The sequence below is a fragment of the Microtus oregoni genome, unplaced genomic scaffold, assembly GCF_018167655.1.
Source record: "Microtus oregoni isolate MIOR12 unplaced genomic scaffold, Mior012 000005F_ref0000423, whole genome shotgun sequence".
NCBI classification, from domain to species: domain Eukaryota; kingdom Metazoa; phylum Chordata; class Mammalia; order Rodentia; family Cricetidae; genus Microtus; species Microtus oregoni.
In genome coordinates, this window is record NW_024543064.1 from 66198194 (window position 1) to 66222448 (window position 24255).

Here is a 24255-nt window from a genome sequence, read left to right on the forward strand (position 1 = left end):
ACTAAAAACAGGAACAAGACAAGGCTGTCCACTCTCTCCATATCTATTCAACATAGTTCTTGAAGTTCTGGCTAGAGCAATAAGACAACAAACGAACAAAAGGAGATTAACGGGATTCAAATAGAAAAGAAAGAAGTCACACTTTTGTTATTTGCAAATGATATGATAGTATACATAAGCAATCCCAAAAACTCTACCAGGGAATTCCTGCAGCTGATAAATACCTTCAGCGATGTGGCAGGATACAAGATCAATTGACAAAATATCAGTAACCCTCCTGTACACAAATGACAAAGAAGCTGAGAAAGAAATCAGAAAAAAAAAATCACCCTTCACAACAGCCACAAATAACATAAAATATCTTGGGGTAACACTAACCAAAGAAGTGAAGGATTTGTTTGACAAGAACTTTAAGTCTTTGAAGAAAGAAATTGAAGAAGATACCAGAAAATGGAAAAGATTTCCCATGCTCCTGGATGGGCAGGATCAACATAATAAAAATGGTAATCCTACCAAAAGCAATCTATACATTCAATGCAATCCCCATCAAAATCCCAACACAATTCTTCACAGACCTTGAAAAAAAAATAGCGAACTTCATATGGGAAAACAAAAATCCCAGGATAGCCAAAATAACCCTGTACAATAAAGGACCTTCCAGTGGGATCATCATCCCTTACATCAAGCTCTATTATAGAGTTACAGTAATAAAAACAGTTTGGTATTGGCATAAAAACAGAGAGGTTTACAAATGGAACTGAATCAAAGACTCAGATATTAATCCACACACATATGAATATCTGATTTTTGACAAAGAATTTAAAATTATACAATGGAAAAAAGAAAGCATCTTCAACAAATGGTGCTGGCATAACTGGATGTCAATATGTAGAAGAATGAAAATAGATCCATATCTATTGCCATGTACAAAACTCAAGTCCAAATGGATTAAAGACCTCAATATAAATCCAACCACACTGAACCTAATAGAAAAAAAAGTGGGAAGGACCTTTCAATGCATGGGTACAGGAGACTACTTCCTATATATAACCTCAGTAGCACAGACACTGAGAGCAACAATAAATAAATGAGACCTCCTGAAAAGAAGAAATTTCTTTAAAGCAAAGGACACAGTCAATAAGACAAAAAGGCAGCCTACTGAATGGGAAAAGATCTTTACCAACTCCACATCAGAGAGAAAACTGACCTCCAAAATGTATAAAGAACTCAAGGAATTAGACATTAAATTTCAAATAACCTAATTAAAAAATAAGGTATAGAACTAAACAGAGAATTCTCAACAGAGGAATCACAACTGTCAAAAAAACACTTAAAGAAATATTCAACATCCTTATCCATCAGGGAAATAGAAATCAAAACAACTCTGAGATAACATCTTACACCAGTTAGAATGGCTAAGATCAGAAACACCAATGATAGCTTATGCTGGAGAGAATGTGAAATAAGGGGACCACTCCTTCATTGCTGGAGGAATGTGAACTTGTACAACCACTCTGGAAATAAGTATGGTGGTTTCTCAGGAAATTGAGAATCAACCTGATCCAAGCAATACTACTCTTGGGCATATATCCAAAAGATGTTCAATCATACTACAAGGCCATTTGTTCAACTATGTTCATATTTGTAATAGAACCTGGAAACCACTTAGATGCCCCTCAACCAAAGAATGGATAAAAAAAATATGGCACATTTACATTTTAGAGTACTATTCAGCAGTTAAAAAAAAATGACATTTTGAAGTTTGCATGCAAATGGATGGAATTAGAAAAAAACATCCTGAGTGAGGTAACCCAGACCCAAAAAAATGAACATGGTATGTATTCACTCATAAATGGATACTAGCTGTAAATCAAAAGATATTGAGCCTATTGTTCATGATCCTCAAGAAGCTAAGTAACAAGATGAACCCTAAGAATAACATACATAGATCCACCTGGAAAGCCGAAATAGACAAGATCACCTGACAAAATTGGGAGCATAGAGGTAGGGAGAGAAGAGAGGGTGGAAGGGGAAGAGGAAGGGAGAAGAGAAAGGAGGAAAAGAACTTGAGGGAACAAGATAGTCAAGTTGGAGGAAGGACAGAGATGAAAGCAAAAAAAGAATTTTTATTGAGGGAGCCATTATGGGGCTAGCAAGAAACCTGACACTAGAGAATTCCCAGGAATCCATAAGGATGACCACAGCTAAGATCCTGAGCAATAGAGGAGAGGATGCCCAAATTGGCCTTACCCTGTAGTCAGATTGATGAATATCTTAAATATCACTATAGAACCTTCATCTAGCAACTATTGGAATCAGAGGAACTGACCTGCAGCAGAGCACTGGGCTGAATTCCCAAAGTCCAGCTGAAGAGTGGGAGGAGTGAGAATATGAGCAAGGAGGTCAAAACCATAATGGGTACACCCAATGAAACAGTATACCTGAGTTAATGGGAGCTCACCAATGCCAGCCTAACAGGAAGGGAACCAGCATAGGTCCAAACTTGTCCTTCTAAATGTGGGTGACAGTTGTATGTCTGGGCAGACTGTGGGGCCCCTGGCAGTGGCACTAGGATTTATCCCTACTGATTGTACTGAATAGGTTCCTTTTTACCTATTCTCTTTGGATGGATACCTTGGTTAGCCTAGATATAGTAGGGAGGGCTTTGGACCTTCCCCAAAGTAATGTGCCTTACCCTGGTTGAGGAGTGAGTGGGAGATGAGGTGTGAAAGTAAGTGGAAGGAATGGGAGGAGGGGAAGGAGTAGGAAATGGGATTGGTATGTAAAATGAAAAAGTGTGTTTTCTTTTTAAAAAAAATAAAAGAAATTTAAAAAGAAAGAAAACTTTAACTAACAAAGTATGTTTATATAATTTCTCTAGTCCATAAATAAATTTATAAAATAAGATCAAATGTCAATAATGCTTACTATATTAATAATAGCCCAAATTTTCTATCTTATGCTCAAATATAACCTACTTGCCACTACTAATTTAGGCTATGCAGCTCTCTTTTTCAATGTACATGTTTTAATGAGGGTATAAATGTTTCGTGTGTTTGTATGTGTGCATGCACGTGAAAGAAAACCAACCCCTGTCCTCCTAAGGAATGTCCTATGCTTCCTGTAACACGGGGCTTCTCAGTGTCCAGGAAATGATGAAGTAAGCTGGACTGGATAGCCAGTGAGTCCCAGGGAACTCCCTGAGTGTTTCTTTGCAGCTCTGGGATGACAAGCATGCAGCATCATGCCAGGCACTTTTATGCACGTTCGTGGGATTGAACACAGGTCATCATGTTCATTTGGCAAGCACTTAACAGACTGAGCTATCTCTGAGATTTGTTGGGCTTTTAGTAAGGATACACTGTAATAAACATACATATGAACTGTATTTTTGCACAAACTTATGATTCCTTTCAGATAAATTTCTGCAGCACTGGTACCGATGCCAGAATTAATAGGTTATGGAGGGAGTACCTTTGTTTTTTTTACAATAATATCAAGCTCATCAAGGAACTTTCAGCACACAGCCCGCAGCAAAACATCAGTAACAATATTGGCACTCTCTTCTCTTTGCAAACAAGCATCAAAGTGTATTGCTATTAGTCTCTAATGCCACAACATAATCACAACACCTTAAGTATGCTTTGGAAAAACATGAATGGTAGTATATAGATGATAGATAGATAACAGACAGACAGATGGACAGATAGAAATAGACAGACAGACAGATAGATAGCTAAGATATATAAATAAAAGAATGATAGAAGATTATTTATTGACTTAACCTAGAAAAATAGCTGTATCTGAGCTGCTAAAAGTCATGAATATAAGTGGGCATGACGGCACATGCCTTTTACCTCAGTTTTCTGGAGGCAGAGTCAGGTGAATCTCTGTGAGTTCAAGGCTAGTTTGGTCTACATAGACAGTTACACACCAGCTAGGGTTGCATAGTATGACTCTGATGGGCTAAAAAAAATCTCTACACACTAGTACTTTTGGTATCAAAACTTGCTGTAGATTTGTCTAGTTTGTGTTCATGCATTTATCCTATTTATCCTCTCTCTCTCTCTCTCTCTCTCTCTCTCTCTCTCTCTGTGTGTGTGTGTGTGTGTGTGTGTGTGTGTGTGTGTGTGTGTAGGACAGAGATCAATGTTCAATGTTCGATGATTTTCTCTATCGTTTACCTCCTTATTTGGGGAACAGGGTCCTGTGCAGAGCCTGGAGCTCACCAACTTAACTAGACTATGGGGTCAGCAAGCTGTTTGGATCCTCCTCTGTCTGTCCCATCCCCCAGTGTTGGGGTTACAAGTATTGTTGCTGAAACTCGGGTCCTCAGGCTTTCTCAGAAAGCACTTTATGGACTGTGCCAACTTCCCAACCCCTACCTGTGTTTAAAATCCCCTTCTGAAATCTACCGAGGCTCTGCTGAACTGGAGGGCTACTATCTGAACAGCAAAAATCTGGGATTAAAAGAAAAAACAAGGCTCTGGGAAACAGCTCAGCCGTTATGAGCAGTTTTTGCTCTTGCAGAGATTTGGTTTCCATCAGCTACATGATGGCTCACAACTCTCTGTAACTCCAGTTCCAGTGGGTCCAGGAGACACAGTGCCTCTGATTGACAATGATAGTTGTTCAGGGGTTCAAAAGAGTTTCTCCATTAATCCCAGTTCCACAGCTGTGTCTTAAAAACTCAAGTCTCGATGCAGGAAAATATCTTTTAAATGTGACTCTCTTCGATGACAGACAGGAGGTATATTTTCCTGACAGCACAGGATGGTTGTTATGGGTTTAATCTATACAACAATGCAGCATGCTTCTATTTTGCAACCTGAGTGGAAAGAAATTCTTTTCTTCCAGAAAATGTTCTTAGGATAGGTGTGGCGGTGTATTACTTTAACTTGAGCACTTGAGAGGCACGGTTAGTTGACTCTGGAAGTTTGAGACCAGTCACAGTTACACAGTAAAACACTGTCTCAAGGCTAAAATAAAAAACACCAATGATAGCCTTTGCTGGAGAGGTTGTGGAGAAAGGGGTACACTCACCCATTGCTGGTGGGAATGCAAACTTGTGCAACCACTCTGGAAAGCAGTGTTTCGGTTTCTCAGGAAATTCGGGATCAACCTACCCCTGGATCCAGCAATACCACTCTTGGGAATATACCCAAGAGAGGCCCTATCATACAACAAAAGTATATGCTCAACTATGTTCATGGCAGCATTGTTTGTAATAGCCAGAACCTGGAAACAACCTAGATGCCCTTCAACGGAAGAATGGATGAAGAAAGTATGGAATATATACATATTAGAGTATTACTCAGCAGTAAAAAACAAGGACTTCTTGAATTTTGCATACAAATGGATGGAAATAGAAAACACTATCCTGAGTGAGGTAAGCCAGACCCAAAAAGAGGAACATGGGATGTACTCACTCATATTTGGTTTCTAGCCATAAATAAAGGACATTGAGCCTATAATTCATGTTCCTAGAGAAGCTAAATAAGGTGAATCCAAAGACAAACACATAGGCATCCTCAGGAATATTAACCTTCATCAGGCGATGAAAGGAAACAGAGACAGAGACCCACACGGGAGCACCGGACAGAAATCTCAAGGTCCAAATCAGGAGCAGAAGGAGACGGAGCACGAGCAAGGAACTCAGGACCACGAGGGGTGCACCCACACACTAAGACAATGGGGATGTTCTATTGGGATCTCACCAAGGCCAGCTGGCCTAGGTCTGAAAAAGCATGGGATAAATCCGGACTAGCTGAACATAGCGGACAATGAGGAATACTGAGAATTCAAGAACAATTGCAGTGGGTTTTTGATCCTACTGCACGTACTGGCTTTGTGGGAGCCTAGGCAATTTGAATGCTCACCTTACGAGACCTGGATAGAGGTGGGCAGTCCTTGGGCTTCCCACAGGTCAGGGAACCCTGATTGCTCTTCGAGCAGATGGGGGGGGGGGGACTTGATCGGGGGAGGGGGAGGGAAATGGGAAGCGGTTGTGGGGACGAGGCAGAAATCCTTAATAAATAAATAAATTAAAAAAAAAACACTGTCTCAAGAAAAGAAAAAGGAAGGAAGGAAGGAAGGAAGAGTAAAGTTATTTGGCCAGTAAGATGGCTTAGCAGCTTTGATAACCTGAGTTAAATCCCCAGGACCTACCTACTTACATAGTAGAAAACTGATTACTACAAGTTGTCCTCTGTTCCCTCTCTCTCTCTCTCTGTCTGTCTGTCTCTCTGTCTCTCTCTTTCTCTCTCTGACTCTCTCTCACTCTCTGTCTCTCTCCCTCTCTCACACACACAAAACACATACACACAATACATGTATTTTTTTTAATTTATTTATTTATTAAAGATTTCTGTCTCTTCCCAGCCACCGCCTCCCATTTCCCTCCCCCTCCCCTAATTAAGTCCCCCCCCCCCTCAGCCCGAAAAGCAATCAGGGTTCCCTGTCCTGTGGGAAGTCCAAGGAACCCCCCACCTCCACATGTATTTTTTAAAAAAAAAAAATTGAAGAAAATGTACTTTATATATGTGTCAATAATTCCAAAGCACATTCTTGGGTATGGGATGGGACAGTAGTTTGTGGATATTTGATGGATATATATTTACCTTCTATGAGCTTCTAGAAAATGGCATTAGGACTGTCAATCTTAGTGCCACTCCTTAAGGAAGCATAGCTCAGAGGATTTACTTATTACATTAAGAATGCTAACATTCTGAGGCAAAATGACAGAGAAGCAGCTGACTTCAGTAAAGAAATAAAAGGACTTTACTGCCCCTAGGTAAGGTGGAAGAGAAAGTTTATTGTAGATAAAAGGGAGAGCATAGCCAGAGGCAGGGACATCTGGGAGAGTCCGGAGTGAATGTGACCCTGAGTCATGTGAGGAGAGGTGGGGAGGAGAGAGCCAGATCAAGAGCCTAGCAGCTTAAAGGGTAGATAATAGATCACGTAAACAGAAAGGTTGGATTGCGTAGGAAAAGACAACTGGGGAGAGCCAGCTTCAATCCCTGGACTGGAGATGGTTAGGTTGGGGTGATGAGTATTCCAGACATACCCTGGTACACATAGAGACTGAGGGGTGCAGAGAGAAACTGAAGACCAGGTTCGCTTTGATATGTTAAATTGACACCTTAGCCATTCCTCTCAGGTTTGATACCTAGGAGCAGCTACTGTCTTTATGCCTATGTTAAACCTTTAATTTGCATGGTTGCCAGGGTCACCCAGGGCTCCTTCTCCTGCCCCCCCCCCCCAGCCCCAGTCTCCAATGTGGCATCTGGCACCTGCTGACACATTGGTTTGTGATTTTTTTTTTTTCAGGCCAAATTATCTTCCCATTTTATCTTTCCAACCATCTTGAGAACTCATTAAGGAAAATGCCTTCCATTTCCCAGCTTTTACCTAGAGGGGTCTAAGTGATAAAAATCTCCTTGCCTGCCCTGACAGGTGCCCAAAGTAAGTGTGATGTTAATTTAGTGAAATTAAAATCTGCTTCTTATGGAATTTTAAAGCCTTTTGTTTTGTTTTCTAAGTTACAAAAGCAAAGAAACCAGTTAAAATGGCAGGGGCATAGTAAAAACAGGAAGAAAAGTAGCCATTAAAGTTGAGTATAAATCTGTTTTCAAGATTTTTCAAACATTTTAAATTGTGTTCTAGCAACATTTATGAACTTTTCTTTCAAAAAATACTTCTATATTTATTTATTTTATTTTATGTGTTTGAATGCTTTGCCTGCATGAATGTATGTGAGGGCTAAGAACCCAAACTCGGTCCTCTGCAGAAGCAGCAAGTGCTCTTCACTTCCGAGGCAATTCTTAAGCCCCATTTTTTCCCATATGGATATTTGTGTCTAGTCCGTGGAATGGCTCCAAAAACTTTATTGAAACAAAAGTTGACAATCAGTTGCTGTGTGTGACTGTGTTATAGTAAGAAAGTTTAAGGCACTATGTTCAGATTTCTATACTCAGAGATACTGAAATTTCCAACCTCTGTCCCCAATATGGAAATCAGGACACAGCATTCTCACATCAGCCTTCACAGGGCACCACCCTACCTGAAGACTGCAAGTTGTCCCCACTTGGGACAGCCCTGACAGGGATCCAGATTGTCACTCCTGGTCAGTGCATGTCCTAGCCCACAAAATACTTTGATTTTCCAGCTAATGATGGTCTAGAAAGGTAAAGTCAGGAGTATTCATTAGATCCCTTGTGACGAATATTTCCTGCACTTTGCTGATTGCCACCATCATCCTCTGCATTTCAAACTTATTACAGAGTAAATCAATGAAAATGATTTTAGAAATAGTTCAACAGTCTTTTGAATAACTCATAAAGAAAGAGTATGGCATACACTAGCTTATTAAACACTGAAAATAATTGATAGGCATTACTTATACTTGCTGGAAGAAGGTTTAAGATATTATGAGATTATAAAATGTAGTCATATTTAATAACCAATGAAGTCTTCATTGTAAGAAAATTCTTCAAAATGAATCTTTGTATATATTGTAGGAAGAAAGCTCCAGAGAAGCAATGTTAAAGCAAAGAGAGACTCTCAAAACTTACTTTAAAAACAAGCAGAAAGACAGACAAAAACAAAACCTATTTCTATATATGTGTATGATGTATATGTGGGGTGGCATGTACCACAGTGTGTGTGTGTGTGTGTGTGTGTGTGGTGTATAGGTCAGAAGACAGCTGTTAGAGATAGCCAGCTTCTTCCACATGTAGGTTCCAAACTTGAACTCAGGAGAAAATGCCTTTAAATATCGAGCCATCTCAATGACCCCAAGAATGAGTTTTTAAGGTTGACATTTTGTCCTAAATCCCTAAGGTCAAAGGCAGGAGTGATACAGAGACATAATTGTTGACTATTAAATGAATCCATACTCACAACAACCCCTATCACATATCCTGAGGGTTTGTTCTGTGGGTTTCGACCATTTTATAAGGTACTGTCTTGAGATATCATACATTTATAAGAGCTAAACCATTTTTAAAAGAAATTTCTGGAATACAGACTAGTGTGGAAAAAAACACATAGAGTAAGGTGCCATGAGTCCAAGTGATGATATTGGTCTCTGGCTAACTGCATAGCCTAAGTCTGCTTTCTCGACCCATCTCTATGCCAAGAAAAAATTACTTTTCAAACTGTGGATGAGAATACCTCCTTTGTTGTAGTCTAGCCTTAGGTACAAATAATATGACATGCACTAAAATGAACTGAAAAGCAGGGAACAAATACTATTGGGTAGATTGTGTTTATTCATCTATTTATTTTGTGGTGTTTTGGTTTTGGTTTTGTTTTTTATGACTAGGTCTCACTGATACCCAGTGGCTGGCCTGAACCTCACAGAGATCTGTCTGCCTTTGTTGTAGAAATTATTTTGACTAGGTGGCCTCCCAAGTGTTGCACCATGCACAGGATTTTACATCAGAGGCCTCACACCTACCTCCAGTTATATAAATTTCATGTGTAATGCTACATTTCTTTCTTGTCCTAATAAATCTCCTAATCTCAAAAATCAAAATAAAAAGTGTTCACATTGAAATATTTGTTCCTTCCCCCAAAACATCCTGAAATTACTTACAATTGGCTTATTGTATCCAATTACACTTGCAAATGTCTTTACCAATATTTTCCTTACATGTGGCACTATTTGTATCGTGAAGAAGGGCTTCAACTTTAAGGAGTTGGGCCAGAAACAGCTTTTTACCACTCTTCAGTCTCTCCACTCACTTTTCTGATTCACAAACTACCTTCATGATCTCTAAGAGCAGTTACAGCATTTACAGATGAGAATGAAAGATGTTGTCCATGGATGCATAAAAGGAGACGACAGAGGTAAAGAGATGGTTCAGAGGCAGCCAATGGGAAATGCACTTGTTGCATACACAAGCATGAGGACCAGCTTCTGGGCCCGCTGCATTCACACAAACGCCAGATGCATTCATGTAATGCAGTGATCAAGCTGGCTAGCTAGACTAGCCAGATGTACAAGCACTGCATCTGTATTTATATAAGGTGGAGACCAGTTGAGAAACACATATGATGTCAGCCTATACATGCACTTGTACACAAACACACACACACATTATACATACATACATGCATGCATACATACATACAAAATACACATATACCTTCAGGGGGAAAGTTTTAAAAAAAGAGAACAGTGATAGTCGTGGAATCATATTCATATATATATACACACACACACACACACACACACACACACACATATATATATATATATATATATATATATATATATATATGTAAAACCTTAAAGCTGGGCATGGTGGTGCATGCTTTTAATCCCAGCACTCAGGAAGCAGAGGCAGGCAGATCTCTGTGAGTCCGAGGCCAGCTTGGTCTACAGAGTGAGTTCCAGGACAGCCAAAGATATACAGAGAAACCCTGTCTTGAAAAACAAAACCAAAAAATGTCTTAGGTATTGAGACTAATTGCAAGTGTCTGCTGCACTGTGTTCTTGGGGCACTCGTCCATTCTAATAGGAAAAGAAAATGTCTAATTCTGGGAGATCCCTAGAAAGGGCTGTGCATAGACAGAATGCATTTGAGGACAAAATAGTGAGAACAAGCGCACACACACACACACACAAGATGATAATTCTAGACCATCTAATCTGCGAATATTAAAATAAGATGTCAGACTGAGCCTACTACTAAGGAGGTTGACTCAGGTGATAGGTCTGGAAGGTTACGTCCATGCTGGCTGTCTGCCCCCTCGACTCTGGAATGCTAGGAGCACACAAAAGGAACTACTGAGCTGTAGCTATCCCATCTTCACAACAAAACCACCAACTCTATGTAAGACAAGTCAGTTGCTTTGCAATTATACCTAAGCAAAGGTTTTGAATACCAACAAGACTAACATGGAGATAGAGGGGAATGATGGCCTTCATGACAAAGAAATATACCTTCACTGCCTTCTAAATGTCTGAAACTAGTGTTTGAAAGATTTACTCAATGGAGATCTTGGTTAGAACACCAAGTTTATCAACAAGCATCTATCCTGACACAATTTTTTTCTCAGTCTACAGGCATCACAGAGAAAATATAAAGAAGTTTCATTAATTTGCTGTTGTTGTCCACTTGCATTTTTACAAATTAATACTAGAGTGCTGGAGAGATGGCTCCAGTTATGAGCACTGTGGTTCTTCCAGAGGACCCATGCTCAGTTCCCACTACCCATATGGTGGCTCACAACCATCTGTAATTCCAGTTCTGGGGTATCAAACACCATTTTCTGGCCTTTGAGAACACAGGTATGAAAGCAGTGCATACATTCATGCAGGCCAAACATTCATACACACAACAAAAGTAAATCTTTAAAAAAAAACCTAATATTCCATGGTCATCTGAAATAGCAAGATATAGTTGAAAGAAAGGAATTTTTATCCACTTGGAAATTTCCACTAGGAAAAATAGATGTCTTCCAGATATCTATTGCAAATGATCAGTTTTCTTCATCCTACAGTACTCAATACAACAAATAAAAGGCAATTAAGCACAAGAGATTCGAAAGCCCATAGTAGACAAACTCATTGATTTAAAAAATTGTTTTTACAATTTTGGACTTTGTGAGGGTTTCGATACACGTGCACGTGACACCATGGTGCTTGTGTGGAGGTCAGAGAGCAGCTTGCAGGAGCTGAGTCCCCATGTGAGTCCTGGGGAGCAAATTCAGGCCATCAGGCTGGGGCAAGAACCTTTACACCCTCTAAAGCCCAGTGGTTTCCAACTTTCCTAATGCTGTGACCCTTAATACAGTCCCTCATGCTGTGATGACCCCAACCGTAAAATTATTTTGTTGTCATGTCATAACTGTAATTTTGCTACCATTATAAATATGATATGTGGCCCTGAAATGGGTCGCGAGCCACATATTGAGAAGCACTGCCTAGATTTAAATGTATCCGTTTGCAGTAGTGACTCTGAATTTGGTGGATGTTTGGAGTGCTTAGAGTCTAAGCAATCTCACTTTCTTTTACTTTTCTATTTCAGAACTCATTGCTTACAAAGATACGATAACGACTTAATAAATATTTGGAGTGATTAATATGCACAATGTGTATATGTGTATTTAGACATATTTAGTGAAATATGAACAGTAACAAAAATAATCTGCAATGCAAAGTCACACACACACACACACACACACACACATATATATATATATATATATATATGGGAAGATACATATATTTCCATATTGGAAACATTCTCAAATGTCAAGTGAGTACTTAAGACATGAAGTCCTTAATTAGACAAGATTTGGAGATCTAGTGAGGGTCTTTGGAATGAAATTCTACAGTACTTTTGATAGGTCGTGACCTCTGAAGACTGTCTTTTTGCTTGGAATTTATTACTAGTGTCTTCCAATCACAGAAAGTGAGAATGGAAGGATGCTTAGACGTGAACCCTGACAGGAGGTTGCTTGTGTAAGAAGAAGCCCTTCTCACCTCCTGAGGACTGAGGGCCTCTGTTGGGTGGCAGAAAGTGCTATTGGTTTGTGGCCATTTTCTTCAGAAGGTTTAAAAAGAGATAATTTCCTCCAATCAGCTCACCACGGCAAAGACAAACAGATCTAGAGAGGCTAAGACTCGCAAGGCCAATGAATGAATGCTTTAGTCTAAATACATCCGGAATAACAAGTTTTAGATCTACTTGACCCATTATCCTAATCCGAGGTTAACAGAAATGGCAGAGAAAACAAGTGCTGATTGAGGACTAGAGGAAAGGGTAAGAGGCAATCATTAGCAAATCCCTGGGCTCGGGTCACCTGCTCTCCAGGATCAAAACAGTGAAACAAGCCATTCTTAGGCACATCAAGAGCAAGTAGCTATTGTTTTCTGAACCAGCTGTGGAGAATCTACTCCACAGTGGCCTTGGGACAGCTGCAGCTGCTGCAGCAAGGGGAGGGCAGAGGAAAGCAAACTACCCCGAGGCGGACTGCAAGGACCCCGCCGCGCCCCCTCTCGAACGACTGGAAGGCATTTCTGCGTTAAGCGCATTGGACTAAACCACCCTTGGAACCCAGGCAAAGCTCACAGTAGGCCCAGACCCGCGCAGCAATTGCGGGCCTTAGGTAGGCTGATGCGGGATAATCTGCTGGCAGCTGCATGGTGGTGCGCAGTGAGTGACGCTATTAGAAAGTAGGGCCGACTGAGCTTCAAGAGCACCCGGTGACCGAGCAAAGTCCTCAGGGTTCAAGCTTAGCTGTAGTCTAGTCCAGAGGCGAGTTCCCGCTCTCCTCCCGGCCTCTCCCCTGCTCCCGGGTCTCAGGCACCCCGGTCCCCAGGTCACCGCTGACGCATCACACTCACCATCTCCTGCCTGAGGACGTGCAGTTTGGTCTCCAGCCTTTCCAGGGCGCTGGGGTGGCCGCGTCGTGGAGAGCCAGAGGCAGGGGAGGATGAAGAGGAAGAGGACACAGACGGCGCAAAGCTGCTGCAGCTGCTGCTGCTGCTGCAGCTCCCGCCAACCCCGCTGGGGTCCACAGCCCCTTCTCGGGGCGCCGGCTCCTCCCCGCGCAGCGAGCGCGCTAGGCTCTCGGGCACTTTGCGCCCCAGCTTCAGTTCAATGTCTCTGAGGTCTGGCAGCGGGCCGTCTTCCATGACTCTTTAAGAGGGGCGACACTGACAGTAAAGGCAGAGGGCGCAAGGAGGCGGCGGCCTGGCTGACTCCGGAGCTCAGCAGCCGGTTCTCCGGGCCGGGCCTGGGTCCCCGCGGGCGCCCGTGCGCTCCATGCCGCGGGCGCAGTCGGCAGATCTGCACCCGGCCGCTTTCCAGGCTCTGCCGTTCCGCAGCTAGCAAGATTAGTCAGATCGCTTCATTCCTTCTTCTCTGGCCACTCCACCTCCAAGTTGAGTTAATTGATACGGCAGAGAAGGGCAAAAGCTAGTACGTTATACCAAGAGACAGGAGAGAGCAACGGAACCTGCTCAAGGAGAGAAAATTCTCATTTCAAACTGTCCATTCACATCCCTGCGCCGTTCACAGTGCCCATCTGGTATTACACCACACAGAATAACGATGTAGCCACACTCCCGGGTCGTTTCATTTTCCAGCCATATGTCTCCAAGGATCGTCAGAAAAAAACAAAAATCTCTGGTCAATGAAAGAAGTGGGTTCGTATGCGGTATGGAGGCGTTTAAGGTAGAGATGGTTAGCTTAGCTGGGGTTTAAGGGCTCTCTGGTTGCGGCAGCAGTGTCCTTTCCATTTAGGCTGTCTCATCCAAGTCATTGTGTTCCTCTGAGCCTCAGAAACTTTAAACTCGGCTGGCAGGTGGACCAAACCAGGGCCAACCCTTGTACCGTATATCACAGACAAGAGGAGCAGCAAAATTTTCCCAATCCTGAACTGACTTTTGAGTCCTACTTCAGCTGAGCATACCCATATTAGGTTACTGAGTAGAAAGTTGTCCCACTGACAACTACAACCTGTTAAACATATTTTTTAAATTAGAGGTAGAAAAAAATGGCTTTATTTTATGTCGTTTTCCGTCCCCCAGTCTTCCTAACAGCCAATGAGCTTAGCATTAGAAAACTTGCCCAATAATTCCCCAAAGAAGACTGAAAAGAGTTAATCAATCAATAGTTCAATGAAAATGTACAATAAAATATAATCGCCCTAGCAATAGTCCAGTATACTACCGCACACCAAAATGAAAATTAGAATTGCCTGGATATATGTATAGATATATGAACACCGAGGAAGCAGAAGAATCTCAAACAGAGAAATTGCTGGATCCTTTCTCTTTAATTGTGGAAGAAAAACACTGAGAATAACTAGTGAAATCATTCTTGTCTTCTTTGAGAATTTACCTATATTTTTCATCTATTTAGGAAAACACAAAACTTTATAAACCATTGATCTGCAATACTTCTACAGAGCAAACTAGCATAAAGTCCATAGATTATAAGATTGCTTGAGCATTGTATTTGTGTCAATGAGATCTGAGAATACCATTTTCAGTCCACTAAACTTTAATTTTTGGTTTCTGTTAAAGTATTTCAAAGTTGACATTTTCTTCTGGAACAACTAGATAGTTGTGCCCTTTGTTCTTCTGCCCCCCTCCCATTCAGCTTTTGCATTAGAAAAAAAAAAAGATACATGAGTTTAGAGTTTGTTTATATCATTTTCCCATCTAGGAAACCTTAAAAGGAGAGAAAACATAGACCTTCTGAATGAAATATCTCACGTCAGGGAGAATGCTGATGAAATTGTCTTGTCAGCAAGCCAGGACTTTGCATTGTTCACTCTTCTTCTTGAACAAGATAAAGTCATAAGAAAAAAAGTCATAAGTTAGGTGGCTCACTTCAAAGTCAAAACCACCATTTATGGAATCAAAGGAGAACAAAATTAAGCCTCAACTCTCCCATAAAACTGCATTATTGTCTTAAAGCTGGCAAACCGCAAGCTCATTGCATGAGGATTGGACTGTGCCATGTAATCATGGACGCCTCTCATGTGAGTCATGGACAGCTTTTCATTATAAACTCAAAGTCCAGCTCGGAACTGGGTGTAAAGCAAACCTCATGTGTTCAATATCTAGGTTGAACTTGGTTCAAAAAGCCACCCTTAAATTATCATCAGTGCAGTCCCAGTGCATAACTCAGACAGGAGCCGACAATAACAATCGCTTTAAACAAGATATGTTATTCTGTCTTTTTAAGAAAGTCTAAAGGAGAACCTTATAAAAACAAAGTGTGTTGTGTATTGTTAACACTTCGTTCTGGCGAAATATAAAACAAATTCAGCTGTTGAGGAAAAGGTTAGTTATGTTAAACTTTGAAAGTTTCTGTATGATCCTTTGTGATATTTCTGTTTAAAATATAAATGTTGCCGGGATGTGTTGGCCTACGCCTTTAATCCCAGTACTTGGGAGGCAAAGGCAGGCAGATCTCTGTGAGTTCGAGGCCAGCCTGATCTACAAGAGCTAGTTCCAGGACAGGCTCCAAAGCTACAGCAAAAAACAAAAATAAATAAATATTAAAAAATAAAATATAAATGTTTTGAAGGCCCAGTTTCCTAATTTGGGGAAGAACTTGGAATCAAAATCCTTACTAGGCCTAAGGAGAATATGGTAAATTTATCTTCTCTTTGGTCTGATATGATAATACTTCTCTCTCTAAACTTCTGAAAATTGGATTTTTTTAACGTTTGGTCTTGAGCACATTTTCTGTTAATTTTAGAAATGTGTCTATGAGAAAATGCATGAGAGATTTGGCCAATAGGTCTTGCCGTGATGTGGGAGATTAGTCATAAGCAGAGCAGTGGGCTCTAGATGGGCTGTGGGCTGGGAGTGGCAACAGGAACAGTGAGGGGCGGGGGGAGGGGGGGCACCATGGAGAAAAAATAGACGAGGACAAAGCACTCCGACTGCACTGCTTATCCACTTCAGTGCTATCCAAATCTCAGGGTATTTATCTGAAGCCTAAAGCACTAAAAAGCAGAGCTGTACAACCATTGAGGGTGGAGAGTTTCGACACATTAGTAGGTGATAGTAGGTGATAGGTTCTCAGGTCTGAGCTCCACTGGCCTTTCTGCTTTATGGAAATACATGAGGAAACTAGGAATGGATGTTAATCCACAGCAAACACAGAGATACCAAACTTCCTCTCCTGGTGGATTGTGTTCACAGAGAACAGAGGCCTCTTATTTGTTCTAGAAAATCCCTGTAGGTTAATTAAATAGGAGTATTTTTGGACTCAGATGACACGTTCTCAAAGAATGCCCAGGTCACATCAGACGGAGGTGAGGCATGCTTCACACATTCCTCACTGAGAACACTTCCTGGTCAGAGCCCAGGCCTCACAGCCCAAGCAGACTCAGAAGGACTTGACTGTGGGGCTAGCACCACTCCCTAGTCTGCTGCAGCCACTGTGGTCAAACAAGAACAGCCACTACCTTTGCTCTGGCACTGACTGAACATCTGCCCAGCTCCTGCTGGCACAGAGTTCAAGGACTCAAGCAGTCTTTTCCTGAGACTCCACTCCCCACAGTGCAAAAGAAAATGAAGTTGCCAGCAGGCCCAAATTACCCTTAAGGGTTTTAGGAAGTAACTATTTCAGGTTCTTTGGATCTTTGACTTAAATGCACAGAACGGCTGTATCCGTAAATATTTTTGTTCACCTTCTAAGGAAGATATCATGACCTTACCCATACATAGGAGAATTATATAGCTACTAAAGCCATATTTATAACATCATTTAATTCGCCTATGATTTTGTTGATGGCTTGGAGCTGTATACCTATTACCATCATTTGGTTCACAATCAACTTGAGCAAGTTGTACATGTGAATGCCATAACTCTTGTCATCTGCCTACGATCCATCCGTCTATCTACCTACCACCCTATCTGTGCTCTACCTTTCGTGTATCTGAAATGTTTCTGTCTAAAAAGCACAGAGCCTTTACACAGCACTCTTTGAAACCTAGTTAATATTTATAATCAGAGCCAGCCTCTTCCTGAAGAGATTTCGTACATAATACTAAAAGTAGGTCACTGGCATCTAAGCCTCCCTTATCCCCTCTTTATCGTCCTCGTCAAATCTCACTTTGCCTTCATTATTTGTACTCGTGCCTGATTTTCTCTGTCATGCTTTAACTCAGCTTTTCCAAATGGACGCAGACGGAGAAATCTTGGTGCTTTGCTCTGTTAGCCATCCCAGTGTGCTTTACAGGATGATAACTTTGATTTTGTATTGGTAAATGTTTACAATATGCTCCATGCAAATATGAAAAGAATTGATTTATCACTCTCTACAGTGATATAAGGGCCTCCATCGTATCCATATCTGTCATGGAGAAATCAGCCTGAGCTGGGGAAAGACGTTCAGTGGCCCAGCTCAGTAGAGTGCTTCTCCTCTGTAGGTCAGATAGATGGAAGGAACTACACTATTGATGGAAATAAATAATAGCAAATTATTTATGAAAATAAATACATTCGAGAACATAGGGCAATCAAATGACAAAAATAAGGGGGTAACAACAAAATTTGAGGGTTTGTTGTATTTGTTTGCATTTATTTAGCCAAACGCTTATACAATGTAATTTCTAAATAATTGGTATGGTTAGCAATGGGTTTGCAGAGATTTCTGAAAATTCACAACAATCTCTTTCAAAATGGTATGGGTTGATTTTTAGACACCTCTACTTCAGAGTTTCTACTACTGTGACAGGGGAAGTGAATGCCCAGAACAATAACAATTTCTTATTTTCAGTTTTTTAGGCTAAAGGACTCCAGCCATGAGTGACCAAGGTGTCCCGTGGTAGCACAGCTCCAACCACTGCTTCCATATTTGCTGGTTCTTTGCTCCATGACTATATCTGAATTGTTTCTTTTAAGGACATCTTATTGTCTCACAGGCCCATCCATCATATCCCAGTGTATCTTATGTTAGCAAATTACAACTGAAGTCATCTCATTCCCCAGTAATCTCACACTCTGGACACCACAACTAAAAATTAGCTTTCAAAAGCTTCTGACGAGGTTTGCTGTGTTTGTGTGTGTGCTTTTAAAAGCAGTTTGTGACTCGGTGAGACTATTTTTGTTATCATAGTGAGGGAAGCATTTGTATCATATATAAAAGATAAGCACTATAATTATGTACTCAGAGTAATAAAGCAATGGCTACTGGTCATTATGTCCATCATATTCATATCTATATGATGGATCATCAACAAGAAGCTTTCTTTCTTTTTTATTTTTTCTTTTTCCTTTTTTTTTGTTTTTCGAGACAGGGTTTCTCTGTGTAATAGCCCTAGCTGTCCTGAAACTTGCTCTATAGTCCAGGCTGACCTTGTAGAGATCCACCTACCTCTGTCTCCTGAATACTGGGATTAAAGGCATGCACCACCACACCCGGCTGCAAGAAGCTTTTTGTACCAGAAAGTTATTTTAACTCAAAAAATCATAAATTGTTTTGATAATTTGGGAAAAAGTAGAAAAGTACTAGGAGGAAGCTGTTACAACCTGAAGGAGGTTGATGACCAACCCCTGTAGGTTTTCACTGTGTAATGCTCCAAACAATCCAGAGAAGAATACTGTTAACCCTCCTCGGTGAAGACACATTTTAAAGTCCAACAGATAAAAACACCGTGTTCTATTCATGGCAAGTAAGGAGGCTGGGACTACTCCTAAATTGTACTCTACCACCAACTTTGTTTTGTTGTCTTTCTGTTTTTGGTTTGTTTCTCTGATTCTGGGTGTTTTGTTTTGTTTTGTATAAGAGTGTTTTGCCTACATGTGTGTCTGGGTATCACTTGTGTGTCTGTTGCCCTCAGAGGTCAGAAAGGGGCATTGGATTCCCTGGAACTGGAGTCACAATCAGTTGAGAGCTACCATGTGGGTGCTGGGAATTGAACCCAGGTCCTCTAGAAAGGTAACCAGTGTTCTTAACCACTGAGCCTTCTCTGTAGCCCCCTACAGATTTCTTTACCTCCAAATAAATGTGAGTCCTTGTTCAGAATATTTAAGGGAAGAGATCCATCTGCCTCTGCCTCCAAATTGCTGGGATTGAAGAATTGTATCACCACATCCAGCTCAACACACACTTTTAAGAAATAAAAATATAAAAACATCTTAAATTATTTTTTCTGATGAATTAGGGGACTTTATACAGCAGCTGAAGCAGAGTTCAAAAATATAAGAGACAGAAAGAAGAAAAAAAGGGAAAACTAATTGAGGCTCTTGCATAAGAGGCATGATCAGTAAAAGGTAAGGGCCATGGGAGGGCAGCTCCCATTCTCACCTCCCACTTCCTATGAACTCTCACACCCTTGGGAAGGACAAGGTCAGCACTTGAGACCAGATCTTCATTTGGGAGAACTTAGGTCTGGATAGTATAGAAATTAGTGATTTGACTCACAACTGATGACCCCAAGGGAAACGAGGAGGTGTGAAAGTGCTTGGGAAACAATGCCCAATGGAAACTTGTGAACTTAGTCCATGTTGGGTAGTGGGAATGTGACCTTCTGGCCAGAGAGACTGCTCCTCTCTGCCTGATGAAGCAAAAGCCAAGGGCATGACAACTTCTCAAGAAAAAAGTCAAGGCACCCTGACATTCCAGAAAGATGAAAATGAAGTGCAGGGCAGTTGCTTAACTCCTCCTTAGTTCCTGTGATCTCTCCAGATCCCGGCCACCTATGACAGCTGACTTCGTGGTGGCTGACCCTTAACTCCATAATAACCTTTGTCTTTGGTAGTTCAAACTCTTCAAAGTTTATTTTAAAAACACGCTAAATTCTGTTTAGATTACATCATGCCAGCATGCAGTACCAGAAAGCATTTCATCTTCAGTTTGAATCTGTAACTCTCTGTTGTTTCTGAAGGGGCCAATAGAGAAGATAAATGATCAGAAATATCTGTGAAGCCAGAACCTAGATTTGATCTCAAAACTGGATCAGGGTCAGGGATGTATATGAGCATCTTAAATGGAATGACTGTGCTCTTCTGTGAGACCTCTGGCTAACAAAAACAGGTTTTAGAATTATTCACTTCTTTTGCCCACTTGTCAATTCCAGAGAGATTCCATAAGTATTTGGGTCATGGATCCATTACAGGAATGGTTCAGTTGACATATAACCTGACATTAAATCACTCAGAATTGAGTGAATGAGGGTTAGTGGTGTGGGGAGGACTTCCTAGTTTACTGGAATGTAGCCTCTGTTTTACAGAACTTAGGTTTTTTGGTGTAATCTGAAGCCTTTGCTTTGTGTTGTAGCACCTTTCCTACTTATGTGAGTCGACTTTGGTTAAAACAGTACTTACAGACCAAACCATATTTGGCTGAGAAGGCTTGCATTTCATGTATTTTCTCTTTGATTGGAAATATATTTTAATATAATATATTCTGATTAAATCTTCCCTTCCCTCTACTTCTTTGAGTACCTTCCCAACTCCCATCCAGATCCATCCCTTCTTGTCTCTCATTAGAAACAAACAGGCATCTAAGGGATAATAATAAAATGAAGAAAATAAAATAAAAAGATAAAACAAAACCTAACACATTGATATATGGCAAAGCAAACAGAAGGAAAAGAGCCCTAGAAAAGGCACAAGAAACATGGATACAGAGACCCACTCTTTTGTACACTCAAAAATCCTATAAAAGCATACAACCAAAAACTATATTATAAATGCAAAAAAACCCTGTACGGCAAAAATTTTGAAAGTAAAACAAGAAAAAGTAAAACAAATAAAAAAGAAACCAAAAAAAAAAGAAGAAGAAGAAAAAGAAGAAGTCCTGACCCTGCATTATGGGACAAGGAACCTCCAAAGATGCCACTGAGTTCCTTTTCTGTTGGCCATCTGTTGCTGGACATGCAACCTATCCTTAAGAATAGCTTGTTTCCTCACTGAGACTCTCTTGGAGAAAACTAACTTTTTTGCAAGTGTTTATCAATTGCAGAAAGATTCTGGGTTCGTGGGTGGGGGCAGATGATCACTTCTGCTTTCAGCTCTAGAACACCATCTGATAAAGACCTGTGCAAGCTCTGTGCATGCTGCCTCAGTCTCTGTTGTTTCCTTAGGTTCTGCTTCCCTCTGTCTTTTACAGTCTTTCCTTCTCCTTTTCTGCAGAGGTCCCTGAGCCAGAAGGAGAAGGGTTTTGATGTGGGCATACTGCTTAGGGATGAATGTTCCAAGGTCTCTCACTCTCTGCATATTGTCTGGTTGTAGGTCTTTAGCTGTGTTCCTATATGCTACAGGAAAAGCTTCCCTGGTGATGGCTGAGCAAGTCATTGATCTATGAGTATAGCAGAATGTACTCAGAGGAACTTTTTTATTGCTATGTTCCTTTAGTAGAAGAGTAGTATTTGATTTTCCTCTATATCCCTGGACTATCTAGTCTCAGGCTCTTGGTCACTCAAGCAGTATTAGGTATGGTTCCATCTTGTGGAGTGGGTCTGAAATCCAATCAGATCTTGGTTGGTTACTCCTATGAGCTTTGTGCTATTTTTGTATAAGCATAACTTGCAGACAGGACACCTTTGTAGATCGGAGGGTTTGTATGTTAATTGCTATTTACTTTCCTATTTTGGCAGCAGCATTTCACATTATTTAAACAAGCATTTCAATACAGAGATAGACATATAAGGAAAAGACAAAGAATAAAGAAAGAAGTAGAGGTCAGCACCTAGAGCTTGAAATGGGAGAATAGTAGAGTTTGAGGCCAGCATAGGCTACAGAGCAAGACCCTGGCTCAGGAAACAAGCAAATAGCACAAAACTCAATAAGCAATAACGAAGTTTCGAAGTCCTACGTCGCACTGTCAATCATCTGTCTATGTCCAACGCCAAGGCCCTTTCTCCCTTTTCCTTTTGCTCTCAGTGGGTGTTTCCTTAAGCATTCTTTTCTGTTCCCATCATGGTAATGTTTCACTGTGCTCTTAGGAGGAGGAATGAGCAATGAACGGTGAAGAACTTGCAAGCTGTATGTGTGCACCGCTTTCTCCTCTCGTGTCTCTGTAAGTTTCTCTTGGTATTTTCCCTCATCACATTCTGCTTCCTCCAGTGTTGTGGACTGAGCCCAGGTTCTTGGGCAGGCCGTTCCAGTTCCCTACAACTCATTCTCATTATTTTTAACTTTTGTTTAAACCTTTTTCTCTCTTTCCTACTATTTTAGCCATTCTTGCTTCCTGTATTCTGTCTTCTGTTGTTCTGTCTCTATCTCTCTTTCTGATCTTTTCTTTCAAGTTTTTGACTAGAAATGTGGGGTGTCCTCATACTGCTTAAAGTAGATTTAACAGTTCACTAAAGTTTAGTATTCTGCATTTCATCATGCCTTTACAGCTGCCATAGAAAGTAAATTCTCTAAAATAATGGTTATAAATTAAGTAGGGCCTGGAGAGATGGTCAGCATCTGTGTGCACTTGCTGCCCTTCCAGAGGAACAGGGCTCACTTCCCAGCATCCACATGGTGACTCCCACCATCTCTCACCCCAGTCTTAGGGGAACCCAAGGCCTTTTTCTGGCACTTCTGGGCACTAGATATGTACATGTGCATGGACATTCATGCTGCAGGTAAAGCAGGAACAAAAACAACAAACGTCCACATAAAATAAGTAGAAAATAAAATGTAAGAAGAAAGTAGGTCCCTTTACCATGTCACAGACACAACCTTGTGCTCAGTAAAGTTTGACCAAGTTCACACAGGTGCACATTTAGGAGAAGCTTTATCTGAAGGTAAACACCTCTCTCTGAATCCAGAGATTGTGTGCTTAAGCAGTAGGAAATGCTCTCGCCCTCTGTTGGTTAAAATTGCCAGGGCTCAGCTCCCTTCCTCCACCTGAGTGCAACTCTTTACAGTTCTGCAGTGACTGAGAATACCACCTGTCCTGTCACCCAGAGCCTTTCATTCCTTCTTCACCAACTTGGAGTCTCTGTTCTTGTGTTTATTAAACCTTGCAGAACACATCTGTCACGTGGGTAGAGAGAATACCTTATTATCTTATAGTAATGAATACGAGGGCCAGGAACTCAGGAGACAGAGGCAGGCAGGGCTCTGTGAATGCTGGGCTAACCTAGTCTACACACCAAGCTTCAGGCCATCTAGAGTTGCATGGTGAGACACACACTCCACCACACACCCCGAGTGCCACACCTCAAATAAAAAAAACACAGAGAATCATTGAACGTTGTGCTAGAGAGCTAGATGGCTATTGACGAAGAGTGCTTGCTGCCCTTCAAGACATCCTACGTTTTGTTCTAGCATCCTTGTCAGGTAACTCACAACTACCTGTTACTCCAGCTGATCTTATGCCCTCTCTGGCCTCAGTGGGTGCCTGTGCATATGTGACAGAGAAACTCACAGAGATGCATTTTAAATACAATAAAATTAATAAAGAAAATGTAAGTGCTTAGTTGACAGAAAAAAAGCTCAACTAATTCTTTTTCAGTGAACAAGTCCTGTGTTGTGTCTAGCTTTGCTCTACTTCTTCCCCCATCATCTTTATGCCATGTTAGGAGTCCTGCTGAATGTCCATCCTCTAACACCAAGTGGTACCTCCAGCCTTCCTGGAAAGTAGATATGAGTAAGTGTTATTCCTTTGCAAGATCTGCTGAAACACATATACATTCTCTACCTGAGTTAGGCAAATATGTGCAGCTCCTTCCGTGATTTCTAAATTCCACTTGCATAAGATTTGACAATGTCCCAAATTCTAATTATTATCACTTAGTTTCCTCCTTATATCATGATAAGTATAACAAAA

General features: G+C 41.0%; 1 protein-coding gene across 3 annotated transcripts in view; it reads right to left on the minus strand.

Annotated features, from left to right (window-relative positions):
• Lurap1l (leucine rich adaptor protein 1 like) overlaps positions 1-14282 on the minus strand; it is a 59813-nt gene extending 45531 nt beyond the window's left edge. For all 3 annotated transcript variants that reach the window (XM_041653069.1, XM_041653070.1, XM_041653067.1), the window contains exon 1: positions 13361-14282. In XM_041653069.1, the coding sequence (XP_041509003.1) occupies positions 13361-13651 (291 nt within the window). In that variant the 5' untranslated portion in view covers positions 13652-14282. The remainder of the gene's footprint in view (positions 1-13360) is intronic.
• Between the last annotated feature and the right edge of the window lie 9973 nt (positions 14283-24255).